The 21,270-nt window shown below is 38.8% G+C and overlaps 2 protein-coding genes across 2 annotated transcripts; both read left to right on the forward strand.

The window, feature by feature from the left end:
- Positions 1 to 623: 623 nt before the first annotated feature.
- On the forward strand, positions 624 to 1,990 carry LOC122838996. The gene has a single exon (XM_044130094.1). The coding sequence runs from the start codon at positions 924 to 926 to the stop codon at positions 1,911 to 1,913; it is 990 nt and encodes a 329-aa protein (XP_043986029.1). The 5' UTR covers positions 624 to 923; the 3' UTR covers positions 1,914 to 1,990.
- A 13,378-nt stretch (positions 1,991 to 15,368) lies between these two features.
- fstl3 (follistatin-like 3 (secreted glycoprotein)) lies at positions 15,369 to 20,455 on the forward strand. The gene is made up of 5 exons (XM_044130095.1): positions 15,369 to 15,626; positions 15,969 to 16,154; positions 17,542 to 17,757; positions 18,887 to 19,108; positions 19,195 to 20,455. The coding sequence occupies exons 1-5, from the start codon at positions 15,557 to 15,559 to the stop codon at positions 19,245 to 19,247; spliced, it is 747 nt and encodes a 248-aa protein (XP_043986030.1). The 5' UTR covers positions 15,369 to 15,556; the 3' UTR covers positions 19,248 to 20,455.
- The last annotated feature ends 815 nt before the right edge of the window (positions 20,456 to 21,270 follow it).

Consider the following 21,270-nt stretch of genomic DNA (forward strand, 5'->3'; position numbering starts at 1 on the left):
TTGATGTTCCCTTCCACTCAACAAAGTTCTTTACCGACAGCAAGGTAGTTCTCGGTTACATTCAGAATGAGTCCAGGAGATTCTATGTTTACGTCTGTAACCGGGTGCAAAGAATAAGGAAGTCATCTAATCCAGACCAATGGAACTACATTCCTACAGAGTTGAATCCAGCTGATATAGCTTCAAGATCCATCCCAGCTCAAGCCTTAGGGAACAGCAAGTGGCTCACAGGACCAGATTTCCTGCTCAGGCAAAACAGGCACACTGAACAAACCAAAACCTCTTTCAACCTAGTTGACCCTGAATCTGACCCAGAGATTCGTCCCACAGTGACCAGTTGTCTAACAGTACTAACAGACTCTTTCATAGACCCAAGTCATTTCGAGTCATTTTCATCATGGAAGTCACTGTTGAGGGCCATAGCTAGACTGGTTCACATAGTCAGACTGTACAAGAAGGAAAATCAAACGAGCAAATGTCAAGGTTGGCATATGTGTAAGGATCTGAGCCTAGATGATTTTCTAACGGCAAAACGCGTCATTTTGAGCAGCCTTCAACGCAAGAGCTACCCTGAATTATTTGCAAGTATTAGAGACCAGAAGGAGATCTCTAAACACAGTCATCTCAAGAAACTGTCACCCTACATTGATGACTCAGGTTGCCTCAGAGTAGGAGGTCGTCTTGCACAAGCCAATCTCCAAAGCGATGAAGCAAACCCATATATTGTTCCTGGTCATCATCATTTGACGACCCTTCTGGTACGTCACTATCATCAGCGTGTACAGCATCAAGGACGTCTATTTACAGAAGGTGCTGTGAGGTCAGCTGGCCTTTGGATCATTGGTGGAAAACGATGCATCAGCTCGGTTATATACCACTGTGTAATCTGCCGTAAATTGAGGCGCAATACAGAAGAACAAAAGATGGCGGACCTGCCAATGGATCGTACCGCAGTTGCTCCTCCATTCACTTATGTCGGAGTCGATGTTTTTGGACCCTGGATTGTAACTTCTCGGCGAACACGGGGAGGCTATGCAAACAGTAAACGGTGGGCTGTTATCTTCAGTTGTTTGAGTACTAGGGCCATTCATGTCGAGGTGATGGAATCTATGGAGTCCTCAAGCTTCATCAATGCCTTTCGAAGGTTTGTTTCCATTCGTGGACCGGTGAAGCAATTGAGATCTGACTGTGGAACTAACTTCCTAGGAGCATGCAAGGAACTTGGCATAACTCCAACACACTGCAACAATCAAGAAATTCAGAATTTCTTAAATGAAAATGAGTGTACATGGATTTTTAATCCACCTCATGCCTCACATATGGGAGGAAGTTGGGAGCGCATGATCGGCATCACAAAGCGCATACTAGATTCCATGTTGTCGTGTTCTCCAACTCAGCATCTCACCCACGAAGTGCTAGTTACCTTTCTAGCTGAGGTAACTGCCATTGTGAACTCTCGTCCTTTAACTCCAGTCTCTTCTGATCCTGAATGTTCCTTTATTCTCACACCTGCTACCCTCCTTACCCAAAAGACTGGGGATTCCTCTATACCTCCTGGAGACTTTGAAAGTGGAGGTCTTTACAGACGTCAGTGGAGGCAGGTGCAACATCTCTCGAATGTTTTTTGGCATCGATGGAGAACTCAGTACTTGCCTACCTTGCAACCGCGACGAAAGTGGCAATCAGAGAAGCCTAATCTTCAAGTTGGAGATCTTGTGCTTTTAAAGGACAGTCAAGCCAAAAGAAGCCAGTGGCCCATGGGAATTGTGGTTAATACCTTCCCTAGTCAAGATGGAAACGTTAGGAAGCTTGAAATAAAAATCAGTTCTGGAGGTACATGCAAGACCTTCTTGAGACCAGTTACTGGAGTTGTTCTCCTTCTGAAAAACACCTGCAGCAAGGACAGTAGTTAGACATAAGGTGACATCTTATAGATGTCAGGCGGGGAGTGTGCTGGTTGTGATTCTTCCCAGCCAGCAGGTGGTGGTGTTTTCATGTTAAGTTTGTTATTGAACTGTAGAATGAGTTCAGAAACACATGTATAATGGCTGACACAGGCAGTTTATCAGTCTTCATTTAATCATTCTTCATCCTGTTTTGTTGTTTAAAGAAAGCACTGCTTGTAAGTATTTTGTGTTATTTCATTACATCTGAGACAATATTCAGCTATATTTGTGGCATTTATGTTGCAAGGCTTGATGTTTGTAAGGTTGATTGTGACATGTTATTTACACAGTATTAAGCATTTGTGCCCTTACTATTTGTATGATTTGACTACTGTTGTATTCTAATTGATGTTTTTCATCTTTATTTGTAGTTTCACTCTTTGGCATTGAAAGCAACGTCAATTAAAGCGACATACGCCTGTCAATCGTCTAAGAGTTTATCTATCTGCACAACTGTTACTTGGAAACACAGTGGGGGCAGAACAACCTGCAATTAGCTGGCAGGTGAAAATGAATCTAGCCGTGTACCTCCCCACGTCCTTCCACTCAGGAGGCGACAGGAACACCAAACACACAAGTGAGGGGAGAGAGAAGAAGGATGGTCTTTATACTCCACTTAATTGGGTCCTGTGTGGACACATTCTCAGTTCAAGGCAGCTCATTAAGCTCCTCCGCAGAAAAAAAATAAATAAATGAAAAAATGTTCCAAATAAAAGAGTAACACAATTACAGAAGATAAGCTCATAAATAAATAGATATAATTTCCCCCCAGACTCAAAAGACAAGTTTATCTTCAGATAGAGGGGAGAGAGGAAGATCAAATAAATAAAAAAAACCTAAACAAACATTTTCTTCAGCTTCCTTCTGCCAGCAGTGTCTGTGTCTGTGATTGAAGGGGCTTGATTAAAGTTCGGAGGTGACTACCGCTCCGTGGCCTTTTTGTTATCACATTTGACTCACCAGAGAGTCAACGCAGAGCGAGTGGGAGGAAGTACAAAGTTGTTTTACACCAATTATAAAAGGAAATAAACTAAAACTAAAACAACCACAACTTTATACACACTATTAAAATACACTATACGCAAACGAAAGCCACAGAATTGAATTGAAAAATATTAACATCCACTCCCTAACTACTTTTCATCCCTATTAATACAGGAAGCTGGATAAGATGAGTAAGATGAATACAATACAGTGACCTGATTAAGATGAACCTGATCTCTTTGCTTCATTTCCAGTCACAAATTCCCTGTCGTTCATTGATTCCCGTGACATTCAGCTGCTCTTTCTGCATGTTCACACAGCTGTCAGAAAACAGCAGATTAACAGGCCTCATAGTTTGGAAGTCCAATAAATAGATTAAATATTTGACTTGTTTTGACAGTTTAAACAGTAAGTCATATTTGATATTTTTAACCCTTACCTATCAGCTTGTTCGGTTGATCTGTAGGCTTCAATGAACTTAGTGTTTTGTTATTTTCTAGTAACATAATTATCAGCAAAGCTGTTTTGTTATATCCTGGTGACTTTGACAGTCCGAAGCTTTTGCTATCAAAATGAAACCTATGAGCACCGAAACTAGGCGTGAGATCACACACATTGTGATTCAGTCATGATGGACTGATATGTTCGTTGCCGTGGGATGCATGTGTGGGAATGCGCCCATGCGTGTGTGAGTATGTGTTTACGAGTGAATTTTGACTTGCTGAAAGGTTGACACCGGCACCCTGCTGCAATTAACCAAACAAGAGACAGTGACATATTGAGCGCTGCTAGCACCTTCTGTTAGTTAGCCTGCAAATCTCTCTTCAGGCCTTTGCTACTGCCACAGCTACAGCATCATTTTAGATCCTGCAGTCGACCAACCTTTAAAGATTAAAGTTTTATTCAAAACGTTTCCGAGTAGCTGCTAAGCAAAATAAAGAACATATGGAGTACATAAAATATAAAACCAAAGCATTGTATAACTACCTATATAGAGAGAGAGTCAGTCATTGTTTTTTTTTTGTGTTTTTTTACATTCCTTTAGTTGAAATAACTGCAGTGAATGACATGGTTCCTATAGACAGTCTAAGAAAAAATTACAAAAAAATCACATTCACCTTTTAACTCTGAGCAGTTTTGTTGCTTGTAGTCGTTTTTATGTCACATAGGTATTTTACAGAAATTTTGAGAAGTCTCACAGAAACTCGAATCGACAAGGTTTTCATAGAATGTTCTACTTTTTCACATGACTAAAATTTGAAAAGTGTACTACAGGTTTAGCACTTCAAAAAGAGGAAAGTATTTGTTATGTAATAGTCAGTTTTAAAGGTGGGATCATGCTCTTGTTATGAAAGCCTCTTTGAAACTTTCTTCCTGCACTAATATTTCACATGTTCATTGGTCTGTATTTAAGGTAGATCAGAGGATCTAAAAAAAAAAACTCAACACAGAGATTTTATAACAAATCAAAAAATCTATAAATGTACAAATGTAACATATAATCTTCAATAAATCTTCCGAGCTTTTTTATTATTGTGATAAGAATGCTATTGCCTGACATTTTTTTTGTTTTGTTTTCATTCATATGTTCCTCTGTCTCATCACCCTGCTGGGCTACACTGTGTGTGCACATCTACACACCAGCACACAGTTATGCAAAGCCAAATGGCATCATTCTCTCCAGAGAGGTGCTCATCCTCCTCCTCTGCTTCCCTCACCTCACAGCACCGGAAGAAATAAGAAAAATTAAAAAAATTTTTGCAATACCCGCCCCCTCCCCAAAAAAAAGAGTTTATTCTGTACTTTCTAAATTTGAAATTCTTTCTTCATGTAACAGTTTTTCAAGCTCTTCAAGGAAGACAAAAGGGACAAATCTCTCCTCTGACAGTCGTGCAGGAACAACAAGCTCACACATCCACAACTTATCATCATACGTGGGATAAGTATGCTCAGGTGTGTGTGTTTTGGAGATGCTAGCTGTCTCACACACACACACACCCACCCATGCACGCGCATACAAAAAGATTAAAAATATGATCGTGACCACTGTCCTGCGTTTTTTGTCAAACATTTCAGTCAGCGTTGTTGTGACGTAAGCGCTCAAACACAAACACGGTTACAACTCTATTGTGGCCCTAATTAGGGCTTGATGGAAACAACTGGCAGCCACTCAGATTCTTCTGCCTCAGCAGCATGAATATTAACAGTGTCATTCAGGAAGATCAAAATCTACTTGAAATTCTGTGCATCATTCAAGCTGCTCATCTGTATTTGTTTGTCGAGATACTTCTTTATGCATAATCGTGAACTAATGAACACATTTTTGCAACTGCCTTTCTTTCGGACCTGAATGAGCAGAGGTGCAAATTTGTGCGGCCTGTTTAAATCTAAGACAGTGACTTCATCAGGGTCTTAAAGTGGTCGGTCATGCCCTCTAATGTGAGTCAACTAAAGCAACTCTGCCGAACTCAAAGGTTGCTCTCCGGTAATGTGAAAGAACATTTCTTGATGGCGATTATGATCAAAATCATTTTTCTATCAGAAGCATTCAGGTGTGGCGACAAAATTAAACACAGAAGCAAATAAATATTTCACAACACATGTTTGAAATCTATAAACAAATTGAAAAGAAAAAAAAAACAATACAGTAGGATTCACAGGTATACCTCGTAATAAGTGATTTCACAACAGATGTATCTGTCAGTGACATAATTCATGTGGCCTCAGTAGGTGGCTCACTCCTGTTTGGACTGCGAATCAGCCAACAATGCCATGTGGATGTGGCTTTTTCCTCTTATCGCACAGGTTGCATAGAAACACCAGTAGATGCAATAAGCAGCATCCTCTCTGTGTGAGTAATGTTCAGTGATGGAAGGGCCATTTGTTTTGTAACAACTCAGAATGATGCAAACTGAGTCTCTGGAGGATCAGGCATGTAGCTTTCAGTGACTCTGCATGGGTGTGTGCGCGTGTGTGTGTGCGCGCAGGTGGGTGTGTGTGAGTGTTTGTGGGTAGGATGAGGGAGCTCTTTTTTTAAACCCAAGCCGTGTGAAGGCGTACGTGCATATGAGTGGGCACAAGCGTGGAAGGTGAGAGCGCGGTGAAGTGAGCGCTGTGTGTGGGACATGCATCCATATTGGCGTACAAGAAACTGCGTTTGATGTGAAATATTGCATCCTTTGTGCTCCTGTCACATGCACAGCCCATGTTTTCCTGCCTTGTTATGGTCTCCACTTCATTTCTGTTTCTCCATTGTCAATATCCATTATTTCCAGAAATTACTCTCCCCTCTCCCTCCCCCACATCACCCCCCTTTCCTGAGGGTGAGAGCTCTTCTATCTGCTCCCATTATCCAGCATTAAACTGCGCGTCTTACTCCGCCACCTCCACCGCTGCTGTTACACAAAAAAAGCATTAAAAGAGGCAATTAAGCTCAGCAATGAACTAAAAAAAGGATTTTACCAGAACGACTTTTGCTCTCCTGTCCTACTGTGCCTAGCCCTTCAATGTTCCATTCTTCTTTTTGTCCAGTTCAATGGTCTATTTGAATAGCCATGAAATTATTGTTATGACAGTATCTTTTTGATGGACTTATTAACATGTTTCAAGCATTTTCAAAGCTACATTTTGTAATATGCTGTCCTATAGATGCAAATCCTTTATGTTCTGTGTGAAGTTTGCATGTTCTCCTTGAGTATGGATGCACTTTCTCTGGGTTCCACAATCCAAACGTGATATACACATGTTCACGTTGCACTGCCATAATGTCTGAAAGTGTGCATGCTTGCAAGTTTGTCCCAATGGACCCTTGATGGACTGGTGCCCTGTCCAAGATTATCACCCACAGTTTACAAAAAGAATTTTACAAAACCATACTTAAGTCATACAATATTTCCAATTGATCCTAATCGTTAAGCAGTGTATCAAAATCAGTTTATGATTCAAATTAGCTTTGAAAACTTTCTGTTTAATGAAAGCCAACAGATTGCATTAATGATTTTCCTTCCAGCACTATTTGCAAAAGCCTCTCTAGAGTCAGTTTCTTCCTCCAGGCTCTTGTTCACCATAAACATCTTACAGCAAACCTACTGTAATATTTGCAGTATTCCAACCACTCTATTAAAAACAAAAATGTCATATGTAAATACATAAATACATACATCTGTGCATTTTTGTTTCTTTTACAAGACAGATATTGATTTTCACAAATTTATATATCATTTTTATCTTCTCAAAAGTTCATTTACATTTTATGTCCATACTATGAAATGTGTGAGTTTGTGAAACCAATGTTGAATCCCTTGTTTGGATCAAATAAAGCTGATCCAAGCAACAGGGAATGACTGCTATTGGATAGATCAGATTATTTTGGTAATATGTAGCATACCACCATCTTGGTAAATCAGGATGGGTAAAAGAAAACTGTCAATGCAGAAAAAGAGCCTGAAATTCAGTGGCTGCTTTTTGGCTTGCCGGTGATAGTACTTGGTGCTCTTTCATTTTGGACTTCTTTCTGACCCCAAAATGAGGCCAGTTGTCACCACTTTTTTTTTTTTTAAAGAGACTTTTCATTGTCTCGTATTCAAGGGAAATATTTCCAACAGGAAGTGATTTAACAACAAAGCCCTCCATCCCTCGCCCAGTGAACCTGATAAACTCCAAAAGGTGAAGCTCTTTAATACTGCATGGACTCCAGCATGGTTCTTTAGCTCATGAAGTCAGTCATAGCATCCATATTTACTCTGAGAGGGGTAATTAATTCTAAACACTCATCTGCCCTTTAGCTTGTTTAAATATTTATACAGCATTCAGTCTTTTTTTCTACCTGCCATTTATCACCATCCATCGTTAGGGTTCTATATATGGCAGACAAATTGATTTGAGTCTCTGCAATAATTCTTGCTTGTTGACGAGCAGAGAAGAAGAAAAAAGGAAGCTCATTGATCAGGTTGTCAGCGAGTGTTCTGCAACAACAAGCAAACAAAAAACGGACGCAAACGTCACAAAGCTGTACAAATGAAACCATTTTGTTGCTGACAAGTTTAGAAAATTATATCAGCGGATGGATTATAGACTCACAGATATGTTTGTTTTTGTGATTGATTTATTGTCGGGCCGATGCAGTGAGTTAGGGTCTCTAAGCTGCCACACAAAACCCAATTCTGAAAAGAGAAAAATTTGAATAATAGATCCCCCCACCTCCGTGTTTTTATTATATTTATCTGTTTCTGACAGCTTTCAGCATTACACTGGCAACAGATACACTTCAGTCAGTTGTGGCCATGGCAACTGCTGCTCTTGTGCAGTCAAGAGTCTTTAAAGGGCCAGCGTGCAGACACAGGCCGGAAAGTTGGAATATGACATTTTGTAGCAGGTCCAGTGTGATAAGTGAATAGGTCATAGTGCTGGATGAGATGTTTATAACCCCTCTATCTTAAAGATGGGAATCGTTGAAATCTGATGAACTACAAAAATTGAGTAAACAATTAGATCTTCAAAACTCACACAACAGTTATCACAGAGTTCTTTGGAGAGTGTGATATGAGAGGACATTTTTTCTGCAGTACTGACATATCTGTTCTTGACATAAAGATACAATCCAGGTAAAGAAGAAGAAAACTTAAACATGAAATATGTAAAAATAAAAGTAATTAGGGAAGAAATACATCAAGATTTATTGCCACTCAAAATGTCAGTCTAAGAGATAGGTCCTCAGCTCCTTCGTGGACAAATTCATTAAGAACATAAAGAAAAGCTCACAACGTTCCAAAGCACGGGGGCTACAGAGCGCTGTTGCTTTTAGCTTTAAGTCTTGGTTTAGGAACAGATAGACACTTTTAACATACTGGGATTTAAAAGTTATAAAAAGCTGAATATCATTTGCATAGCAGTGATCAAATATATGAACAGTTGTAAGAGGTTATATGAGGCTCATGTGAAGCACCAATAAAACTGGACCAAGAACAAAACCTTGTGGAACTTCATGATTAAGTGTAAATGTACTGCAGTCTCTGAAAGATAAAACGTTTGAGGTTTGTATGTGCATGCATGTGCATAATTTCATTCACATGCAGTGCGATGTGTTATTTTAAAATCCTGCCTGGACGATCGTGATCAGACATCCTGAAACTCTAGCTAGGACTTTATGTTTGGTTGAAGTATCTGGTGAAATTTCAGCAAATGTTTAGGTTATGAAAGAGCGAGACAAAGCTCTGCCTCTAACAAAGACAGAAGTTTCTGAGTTTCAATTGCCGTTTGACATCAAGCAAGATGTGTTTGTGTTTTCTGCCCATCATTTCTACTTCATTATCTCTGTTTACGATATCACAGCATGACTTTTGAGACTACTTATATCATTTTGCAGCACCATTTGAGGTACTTACAGAACAAAGTGACTGGCTGCCTACAGTAAGTCAATCATATCAAGTTCAATATCAATTCGCACAACGCAATCTGGCAGCTTTAAATGAGGTCTGGCGAACACTGTTTCTATAAGTGACATCTCAAGGCAACGTAAGGTTGCTTGAAGTGTGAAGACAGCAGATGGTCGTTGGCAAATGTCTTGCGATCACAAGGTATACCGGGTAGCAAGAAATATGTCTGAAGATGTGTTTGTTATGCAACTGGAATGTTCCTGATTTAAAGAATGTTTTAGTAAAAAAATAAAAAATAAAAATCCTTGATGTTGCTTTTGAGTTTTGATTTCATTGATGGCACTTTTGTCTCCAAGATCGTGTGGTGATGTTTAAAGCAGCCGATTAATCATTTGGGCAGAGCTCTGCTAGTTATCTCAGCTTTTGATTGTTCTTCTCTCCTGTCTTGTCAGATTGTTTAACATCAGAGCTCTAGTTAACCTAAAGTTTCCAAAGCTAATACTGACTGAACAAAGATAGTGAGATAAGTCTGTGCGCTGTTTGTACTTACTTTCCTATAATGTAGTAGACGATAATATAAACTTTGTATTAAAAATCTTTTTTATTTGTCCTTTGTAATGTTTTCATTTACATAGATATTAAATTTTCAAAATTGTGTTGAGCCATAATTAGCCAAAAATTATGGCTAAAAATTAGCACAAAAAAAACTAACAAAAAAATCAATAAAACAAAAACATCACTCTCTGTATAATGAATCTGAATCAAATATGAATTTCTTGATGTCAACCGATCCGAACTTGTTTAAAAAAAAAGAAAGCTTTTTCAATGCTGTTCTAATTTGGATGATCAGAGAGATCCTTTCTCAGAGAAAATCTCATTTCCTGCACATGCAGCACACATCCACTTATCTTAAAAAGGGAATTACTGGCCTTGAATATTTAATAACTAATGACTTAAGCTACTGACAAATGAGTTACTCTAATCAGGCTATTATGAGTTGCAGACTGTTTTTTTTGATTCCCAAAAAAATCTGAAATCTGGCTTCAGTTGTAACATCAGCATGCAGTTTAGGCATGGGTATGTCTAAACTACATCTGAGAGATCACACTATAAAAAGTTTTTAATAACTATGTTAGGTATATCTATATTCAGTATGCGAAGATGTTAAGGAGATACCAGCTTGTCTATCAAGTTCAAAGGTTCACTCTTGACAGCGTTCACATGTTCCCCCGAATGCAAACCCACGAGCCATCTTTAGAAAGATGAACATTAGGGGTTGTTACCATATACACTGGGGAGAAGAAGGGCGAATCGGGGCAGAACTAAACAAGAGCCTCTGTGGGAGACCCTTAGTCACGACTGCATCGTTGTCCTGCTCTGGTTCTGGAGTGAGAGAGAGAGCCCTCGGCAGGGCGGAAAAAGTTACACCAGGCTAGAAAACGAGGGTGTGGGGGGCAAGGGGTGGATGGAAGGATAAAGGTGAAGTGAGAAGGTGTAGGCTTCTTTTTAAATGACTGGAGCATGCACAAACATCAACCATGCCCATTAATGAACTGCTGAAGGGACTTCACGTCTGCAACACTAAACACAGGAAGGAAGCAGAGAAAGAAGAGGATGAGGAGGGGGAGGAGGAAGGTTGAGCGCAGAACAACTGAAGGGGTGACTCTTTCTGCCCTCGTCACTTTTCCAACCCTCATTGCCGGTTCAATCAGTAACACGCATTAGGAGTAAATTGAGTGGATAGATGATGAAGCTGCTTTCAACCAGTCTAGGGCAGGCGAACAATTACCTCTGCTCGACTGTGTTTGGCTGTGTGACGCGCTAAACAACATGGCTTAAGATGGGTAACAAGTGCCTAAACATGAGGAAAACGTGATTTCTGCTTCCCCAACTTGTCAAAAGTAATTATAAAAAGAGACCAAATGCTTTATATTCTTGATTAGCCCAGGGGAGTGTGAGATCTTTACTTTGGAAAATGTCAAATAGATGAGATGCAAATGCAGAAAAAAAAATTTCTCTGTTGGAGAAATTGGATTGAATCAGGTCCGAGAAGGGAACAAAAGAGTCGTTTTTATCAAATAAAAAGAAAAAAAAATACATAATATTTCAGAGACTGTAGACAAAAGTCTTAGGCAACCTAAGATAAACCCTGGCAACAAGGGATGGAATTTGAGAAACGTCGATTGAGCACCCTCATGTGGACTTTTTGGTATACTGCAACTAAATATCTGTGCGATGCCATGAAAATGCTTTGTATATCATCTTCATTTTGTGACATATATGTACAATTAAGCCCAAAATTATTTGTACCCATGACAGAGTGATATTTAAAGTTGTTTTTCATTCAGCTAGAGAGTTTGTTACTGATAAATCCAGTAGCTTTCTCCGTGTATCTGTTTTCTGAAGATCTCATTGAGGTTACAGCACAAAACACAAATTTTTATGCGCTTTAGAAAAGGACGCAAAACATGTCCATGGCAACTGCTGCATTGAATTTGTTTTACAGATCAACATAATGCTTTTGCTATCCATGCTTGTACTTGAGAATGACCTTCTTCTCAAATTAACTGCAAGCACCATGCCTGGGAAATCTGGGTTACCTGCACTTTAAGGATTACTACACCCAACACCCAGAAAACAACAATAGACTCTTCAATGTAACACCAGAGGCGAATGAAACATCGAAGGCAGCAGCAGACTCTAAAGAATTTCAGTCAACTGAGGGGCAGATCCTTCCCAACAAAGGTGTTCTGTCTAATAAATACAAAGAGCTTGATCTAGTTGACCAATACATTTACATAGTTGTTGGAACAAGCAGAGGTACATCTGGGTCTATTTTCATTGTTTGGATGTGACCGTTGGCTTTACCCGATGTCTGTATTGGAATAGATTCATTTCCTTCTCTTCAAAGCATCTGTAGGACATGTAGGTCCTCCTCCAACTAAGCAGAGGAGGAAAACCCTCCAAATCCAAAGAAGCAGAGAACAATCTCCAGAGATCCAAATTAAGTATGTTTAGCACTGGTGATCTACGGTTCCAACTCAGTAATGTGAGAAATGGAAACCGATGCCAATTGCTCCTTGCACTAGAAAGTCCAAATACACATCCATACAATGCATTCAGTATGGGTTACTTTGCCTAAGTAACCTGGACTTAAGCTTAGGTTTGGTGAACTGACATGCACAGCATATTACAGTAAGTTATTTTGTTGGTTTGATTTTGGATCAGTACAGTCCTGCAACTGTTGGAAAAATATGGTGACCTAATATGTGCGTCTTATTTTACAGTTGGGAGTAATGTATTTTTTTCTTATTCAGGTCACACACATCCTAAGTCCCTTTTTAAAGAATTTATGTGTACATATATATATTTCAATACCTGTCTAAGTTTTCAAATTTAACTCAGACGTTCATATTTCACGCATTAGAAAGATATAGTAAATATTCACCCTAATAATACTCAACCTAAACCTATTACTTATTTGTCAAGCAACACGTTTTAACGTATACCTTTTCGAATTATGTTCACACATTTTTATGCACATGTTAAAATGTGGTCTTATTATTAATAGTATTTTTATCAATGTATTTCTACACATCATTTCTTGAATTAGAAATATTTTTTTTATATTCCTTTTATGTCCTGGAAATATCTTGCTGCGTCTGTCAATGTCAGCTGATGCTCTGAGATTCGATGTTGTGCATGACAGCCCCCTCCCCACTAGATGGCAGCAGTGAAATTTACCTTTCTCTTCACAGTCACGGGGACTCGTACAGTAGCCTATAACTTTGTCATTAACATATGAGATGCAATGTATTGGGTGTGTTTTGATAGAGCCTTACAAATGAAATATATTTAAATGTCTTCAAACTGACACATGACAATGTCTCAAAAAAGTTTAAAAAACAAAACAAAAACAAAAAAAACATGCTATATTAATTTGCACAGCTTAACAGAGTTTACACAAACCATATGATGAACTGAGCAGATCTGCCAGAGACCCAGAGAAGAAGCAGGCCACCCACAGTCTTCGCTCACCGCTCTTTCTTTTCGTCCGTCCTCACCACCTCAGGCAGGATTCCTTTGTCCCCCTGGGGATCTCCGCTAAAGAAGGCCAAAATCATTCACAAAACACAGATACTACACCATATGCTACTTTCATTTGCCTCTGCGGAGATCAGAAGGGAGCATTAAAAGCAGAAAATTAAAACCAGTGACAGACACATGGCAAGACTCACAAAGGTTTGTCATAACTGCACGCTGCAGAGTTGGGAGGTGAACGAGTGCACGAACAGGGAAGTCCGGGGCAGATGTTCACACACAATGATAATGCAGATTATTTTTCAGTCACCTGTTGTGTGAGGCTCTAGCAGATGGATTGTATTAAACACGAACGCTTGTCCCGTTAGCTGACAGGTACAAAGTACACGCTGCATTTAATGTTTGCACGTGCGCTCCACATGTGACAAAAGCCTAACAATGGGGGAAAGAAACATTATAAATTTTTGTTGTTGTTGTTGTTTAGCTTGTTTTGTTCAATGGCAGACCATCTTCAACTGATACTATTATTCTTACAGCCGCCATAGAGTCATACTGACAGAGACAACACTTTAATAGTTCTTAAGCTGACAAAGTGAGTTTTTAGTTATACTGCTATGTACAGAAAGTAATCAGCTTTTCCTTGCTATGAGTGCAAACCTCAGCCTGTTTTATTTGGACCATTTTGTGGTAGAATAACACAGAATGATTACAAAGGTGGAAAGAAAAGCACATTTTGTAGTACAGATTATTTTCTTTTTTACAAATAAGAAAAGAAAAGTGCATATTCAGCCTAAACAATTTACAGAACCACCTTTTATTGCTCTTTCCTCCTGTTATTCTTTTGCTCAAGTTCAGTCAGATTTGATATGGAATGTTGGACAGTTTTTGAATTAAGATCATGACTAGGCCATCCTAACCCAAAAATACACTCTGACCTTGATTGCATTGTAGTTCTGGCTGCATTTGTTGGGATGTTGTCTGTTTTAGCCTATTCTGATTTTTTTTTTTTTTTCAGAATTATCCTCTATTTGCCTCCAACCACCTTCTCTTTTACTCTAACCAAAATGTTCTAATGTAGCAAGCAAATATTTCCCCTCCTCGTGATACTGCCATCACTGTGTTTTATGGTAACGACGATGAAGTGCAGAGAAGTTTTCTCCCACAGACAAATAGTTTCTTATTGTTTTCTTGTGATAAAATCATACTTTTCAAAACAAGTTCTGAGTTTTCTACAAGGCTGTGACAATCCACAAACAGGACTTCTCAGTGAGTGTGACTCTGGCTTTCTGCTTGTTCTATAATATTTATCCTTGATCCGTCTGCTATGTCCCTTTGTTTTAATTGTGATATTTGTTTGTTAATGTTCTCTAAGAAACCTCTACGTCCTAAAAAAATGGCAAAAACTAGGACTAAATTACACACAGGAGGGCTTTTGTAATAAATAGGTGACTTTTTGAGCCGCTGGATTTTAGTGAAACGTATTAGAGTAAAGGGAGTTCAGTAAAAATATATCTCCTATGTTCAGATTTTTTTTTAAAATAAATAAAAATCGCAGCAAAGCCATGTGTATTCTTCCCTCCAGTGCCTTGTAATGTCACAAGACAAGTTTAGGTATTAAATGATACTTTAGCAAGGCACCACTAAAATTGAGCTACAGCATGAAAATAAATGTGGAATACAGCATATTGAAGAATGGCAAACAGAAAAAAATAACCCTGTGAAGTCAACTAAGAATAAAGTCATGAAGTCCTTTTCATATTATGCAAACAAAACACACAAAAGGTTGAAATTACTTCCGACAAAAAGACAAAAAAACATTTTTCCTCAACCTAAATGAGTCTAATGTATTATCAAAATGTTTTGTGAGGTCGCCTAAGGGCTCTCTGCCTGTAGATGGAGGGCATGGATCATTTCCCGACTCTGGAAATTGAGTCAGAGTCAAATTGTCCTGCCCTGGCTTATGACTGGCTGAGAGGATCGCCCATCCCAGCAGCATAATTCCATCTGGGCTAAATATTTATACAGAGGGGGAACGACATCACTTATCCACAACACATCCATTCACTACAGGGGAAACTACTAGCTGGCTGAAGGTTTAGAGATCTGCTCTGTTCATCAGAAGAACATCTCGTCTTTTTGCTGAGGCTTTCTGATATTCGTTTTTTTGGAGAAACTTTTTTTTTTTTTTTTTTTCTTTTGACAGCTTAGACAATGAGGTGTTTGATATTTGCTTTGGCCGTGATTCTCCCTCACTGTCAGATTGGAAGAAATCCGGTTGATGGTGAGTGGACTGTTTTTTTTTTGACTTGTGAAAACATATTTTATAAACTTAATCTGTCTTTCAGGATAAAAAAATATGCTTCTGTGAAAACAGAAAACAATGTTATCAGAAGCTCACATGTTAAAATCACCTCAAAGTCATTTTTTTTTAGATTGTACTAGATAAAAACTATAGAGAAAAAGAAGATAAAAGCAAGAAAAAAAAACTAGACTGCACCTTTGACAGATGGAAAGTTATTTAAGAATACAGAATATACATTTTACATGCAACATAATTTGTCATGCCGGTTTAAATGTTTGGGTTTTTCTTTTTACAACGTGTCTCTTTATGAACTATTTCCAGCGGGGATGTGCTGGCTGCAGCACGGTCCAGACCACCGGTGTGACATGGTGCTGATGAGAGAGGTGAGCAGAGAGGAGTGCTGCGATGGGGGTCGCCTGGACACGGCGTGGTCCAACACCAGCCTGCCGCTGAATGAAGTCAGCCTGCTGGGCTTCCTGGGTATCGTCTCCTGCAAACCATGCAGAGGTAAATAAATTATCCATGGCACGTTAAATCTGTCTCTGATAAAACGCAAAAAACAAAAGTATTTTTCGTCTAACACAAATTATTTGAATTAATTACTTCAGATAACTGTGTTGAGAAAAATGTGAAGCGTCGTAATGAACCTGAAAGATGCATTGAAATTAATGTATATACATAACGAGTGCTAAAATAAAAAATAAAACTAAAAATTGCAAGTCTGGCAGTGCTAGATAAACTACATTGAATTTTAGTCAATAAAACTCTCCTTTGGTGCTATAAAATGCTTTTTTTTTAATTATAAAATTTTGGAAATTAGTTCCTGATGTGGGTCTTTAACAAAATGCAGACCTGGATGGCTCCAACTGTTCCCATAAACTTAAAACTTTACTCTCATCAGCTCCAGCTAACTTGCTTTAGATCAAACGTGCTTGCATTAAATGTCAGTAATAACAAATTCACCTGCAAATGTATAAAAGCACATTTTATCTTAGAGCAGTTTTTCATAAAATATATATGTATATTTTTAAAATCCAGTTATTAACAAATGAGAAAAAAAAAAACCAGTTATTTGAATTTTCTCTCCACTTTGCAGTAACATATGTATGTTTCAAACAACAAAAGGAATCCCACAACCTGGAATTCCCGTTTCTGAGCCCATGTCTGGGAATCAAACTGTAGTAGGAATACATTTGGTATTATAAGTGTCAAATGAACAAAAACCTGTCAGTTCGGTACAAGTACATCAACATAATCATGTGCCGCGACATCTCAGACAACTAAAAAGTTACAGCTGAGGGTTCCTGAGAACAAGAACCAAACTTTGGATTAATACTGGACCCCGAAGTGGTCCAGCTAGCGACAGGAAATAAGTTTGTGATTCTTTGCAGAACTCCTCGGAAGCTTATCAAGCCGATCTCCTCAAAGTCTGAAAAGTCCTGTGTGCTTTGATTAATGCTGACTCTGCGTTCTATAGGGTTGCACCTCCTCCTGTGCACTGACATTATATGGGGTGTTAGGAGGGCCTGGGGCGGGGGGCTTCCTCATTTGTCAGCCTGTAAACTTTTCAGACAGCTATTTGAACTCAGTCTACCTCCGAGCCCCCACCGTCTCCCTGCAGAGCCAGTCTGTGTGCAGCCCTGCACATAGTTCTGTTATGAAAACACGCCGGCCTCGCATTCCACCAGACGAGACACCTTTGTGTGCAACAGTCAATAAAGAGATGTGGTTACTGTAAATATTGTGCAGGGTGAAAATTGTCCCGCTGACAGGGAAAGCCCCACATTTGGACTTTCTTTTGGATGGAAACACCACCTCATGTCTGCAGTCTTGTTAATATAACATTACATTGATGCACATTGTGTTTTGTTTTTTGTTTTTTGGTTTTTTCTAGACTCATGCGAGGGAGTCAAATGCAGTCCCGGGAAGGTTTGCAAGATGAAAATGGGAAGGCCTCAGTGCGTGTGCTCTCCAGACTGCTCTCACATTCCCAGGAAGCACGCCGTCTGCGGCAGCGACGGCAAGTCTTACAGGGATGAGTGTGCCCTGCTGATGGCTCGCTGCATGGGACACCCAGACCTGGAAGTCATGTATCAGGGAGAGTGCAAAAGTAAGTCATATCTTGCAGGAAGGTCAAAAGTCACTATTGCGTCATGAAAACTAAAGATTTCCAACAAAATTGTAAACATGATCTAATTCCTTACGTTAAAAGCAGAACCCCATGACGTATTTTGATAACTGCTGAAATAATTTAAGGTATTGATCATCAGAAGCAAACAAATGCAATGTGACATTCATCAACATTTTCTCAAATTTACCTATTAGATGTAAGCAAAAGCAGCAAATTAACCCCTGAAACGTTTCTTTAAGTTTGAAGTGTGGTCTTTTGATGTTCTGCTGTGACATTGACAATCTTTACATCTATAAATCAATTCAGAAATTTAGAAACACATTAATACTTCTAACTCCCGATTCACTTATTTCCACATGCAGTGGTCTTTCTTCAGATTTCTATACAGCAGAAAGACTATAAAATATATTACTTACGTTTTCCTGCACCTCTTCAAATTGTGCCATGACTGTTGAGGAAAAGTGGAGTCTCAACTCATTTTGGAAGCATTGAGTTGTGAAAACAAATTCTGGTTGCTTTCAAGGTCAGTTGAAATTAATTTTTCTAAGGTTGTATTGTGAGAAAAAATTCTTTTTGGTGGCTAAAATTTTCAATCATTGTTCTAATTATGCTGTATGATCCTAAGAGTTGGAAAAAACTCTGGTCATAATGACACTTTCTCTTGCATCTCACTGAACAAATTTAATCACAGTACGATGGAAAATGTTGGCAGTCTTGTAACCATACATCTGAAGTAAATTTGTATTGATACACATACAAAAAGATGATTTTGAAATCCGTACAAAAAGATGCCTAATTATGTTTTAATGTTGTTTAAAGGTGGCTGGGATGGTTGAAGAAGGCTTACCAAACCCAGTTTCAACATTTTTGCTAACTGTGATCAGAAGTCTAGTAAATGCCAGTTTTCTACATGATTTTGATTAAATAAAGGCAAGCACTGACCAGCCTTTTAGCAGCCATAAAATAAGATGTCCACTGCTGGAAGCATAACCATGTAAGCCTTGGTACCAGTAACCAACCCCTGTCTAAGACCTTGTTCAGAATCGCTTTTAAACTTGTTTGTCCTTCAAATTCTGACATTCTAACTTCCTCCTTTTCCTCTTTCCAGAGTCATGCTCCAATGTTGTGTGTCCGGGAACCCACACCTGTGTGACCGACCAGACCAACAGCGCCCACTGCGTCATGTGCCGCACCTCGCCATGCCCCGTGACATCCGAGCAACAGATCTGTGGCAACGACAACATCACCTATCAGAGCGCCTGCCACCTCCGCAGGGCCACCTGCTTCCTCGGACACTCCATAGGAGTCCGCCACTACGGCCACTGCAACAGTAAGACCCAGATTCTGCGTCGGCTGCCTTGGATGTACAGTGACAGCTGCTGCCACTTCAATTCTGATCCGGCTTTTTTCTTCCAGGTCCACCTCGGAACTCTCACAAATTCAGGGCCAGCGAGGAGAACGCCGTGTAGAATGTCTTTTTCCCGCAGGATATGAATCGTTCGACCGAGATTTCACACCCCCAGCTTTCCAAGATGACCTCTTTGACAATCACTTCCAATCTGTGCACAGAAAGATTGTAGGAAGACACACATTATGTTATCCCTGTTTTGTGGGAGGCAGATGAATGAGTGTCTTGGCATGAGCCCTTTGGGAAATGTGTGCATATTGTAAATAGATTACCAATACTATTTATTGGAGAAGGTATAAAACTCTATTTATGATTTTATTCCAATAATTAATTCATTTAACCTTGGGGAAGCTAATTGTTTCTGTTAAAGGTACATTAGTTGTCATATGCTTTAGTATTCACACCTTCTTTACGTAATTTTATTGTCTCCATTCCACACAGACCATCTTCCAGAGTGGTGGTTGAAGACAGAGCTAATATGTTTAGAGAAGTGATGCCACTTGATGGTCAGTCAGTGCGGCTTCATTTCACCCAAAAAAAAATCCACGTCTGCTGTTGTATTTAATTCAGTTTCAGTTTGTGTGCAGAGGAAGAGATTCAGCCTTAAGAAACCTCAACAGTCATTACAGTCATCCCCCAGGCTCCCCCCGCCCCTCCTCCAAGCACACACACTGTTATTCTTACTCCAGGTCCAAGCTATTGGCTGTTGACTAAAATTACCAGCCTATTTTTATTTTTTTTGGTCCACTTTTTGCTTCAAGCCCCAGACATTTACAATACCTACTCTGTTTGTTACTTGGCTTTATTCTGCGAGTGCATTTTTAGAGTTCATGCAAGTTTGCCCAGATGCTGTTTTGCCATTTTGATTTGATTGATTTTTTTTGAAGAGCCAACTTGACATAAAAATGCTATTAGTGCCATCTGACTAGGAAGAAAATTAAATTTGTCTGGGAATGCCCTACAGATTGGGCCAATTCAGCAGAGCTGATTATAGTGACTTCAGCTGTTGTTGACACTGGTAAATCTGCGCATACCCACACGAACCACTGAACGGTCCAGTTAAATCTTCTAAACTCAAAGCAGATGGCAGAATGCTTTAAACAGTGCTTGATGGGTGCTGTGAAACATTTTAATGATCCTTCTGTAAGTATATGCCTTTTTCTGTATGTACCTGTGTATCTACTGTGAAATCTGAATGATGACTGCAACGACATATTTTTGTATTTTTGTACTGCCATTTAAAAGGAGCATAAAGTTTGTGATTTATCAGCAAGTGTCTTATTTTTAAATGGGAGCATCTTGTTTCTGTTTTTATCTTCTGACAATACACAATTGCCGCAAGTATGAAAATACAGTGTTTTCCCCAGTTTATGTTACAACGACAAACCCCACTGTATTTTATTGGATTTTAATATGACAGACCATCACAAAGTACCGCATTACTATACAGAGGATGGAAAATAATACATGTTGTCATTACAAATACAGTTTACAAGTTTGATAAATGTATATTATATTATATTATATTATATTATATTATATTATATTATATTATATTATATTATATTATATTATATTATATTATATTATATTATATTATATTATATTATATTATATTATATTATATTATGGATGCACAAATACATAAATTTGGGCCGATATTAACATCCGATATTAATATTGCCCTACCCTGTTATGGCCGACAATCAATATGAACCAATATATATTTCAACACTGTTGGAAAAACCCAACCATAAACAGCTAAAAATAAATATTGGTTGTTCATATCGGCGCAAATTTATTATCGGACCGATACAAATATATTTTAAAAAATTAGAATATCAGATGATACCAATGCTGATACTAATACATCACGCATCCCTATATTCTATTCTATTCTATTCTATTCTATTCTATTCTGTTATTATGCAGGACATTTTCTCAAATTTCCCCTAAATAAACTTATCCACTGATATCAATTGCCTCCAAAGGTCAAAAACTAATGGGTAAAGAGAGTGCACACATACGGCTGTTCAATGAACTCTTTAGATGATTGGTACAAAAACAAAACATGTCACACATGT

This window comes from Gambusia affinis, linkage group LG10 (genome assembly GCF_019740435.1).
Source record: "Gambusia affinis linkage group LG10, SWU_Gaff_1.0, whole genome shotgun sequence".
In the NCBI taxonomy this organism is placed as follows: Eukaryota; Metazoa; Chordata; class Actinopteri; order Cyprinodontiformes; family Poeciliidae; genus Gambusia; species Gambusia affinis.

Coding starts and splice junctions, on each gene's coding strand:
- LOC122838996 (XM_044130094.1), top strand. CDS start 924: ATGGCGGACCTGCCAATGGATCGTACCGCAGTTGCTCCTCCATTCACT.
- fstl3 (XM_044130095.1), top strand. CDS start 15,557: ATGAGGTGTTTGATATTTGCTTTGGCCGTGATTCTCCCTCACTGTCAG. Junction 15,627..15,968: donor TGGAAGAAATCCGGTTGATG/GTGAGTGGACTG, acceptor AACTATTTCCAG/CGGGGATGTGCTGGCTGCAG. Junction 17,758..18,886: donor GTATCAGGGAGAGTGCAAAA/GTAAGTCATATC, acceptor TCCTCTTTCCAG/AGTCATGCTCCAATGTTGTG.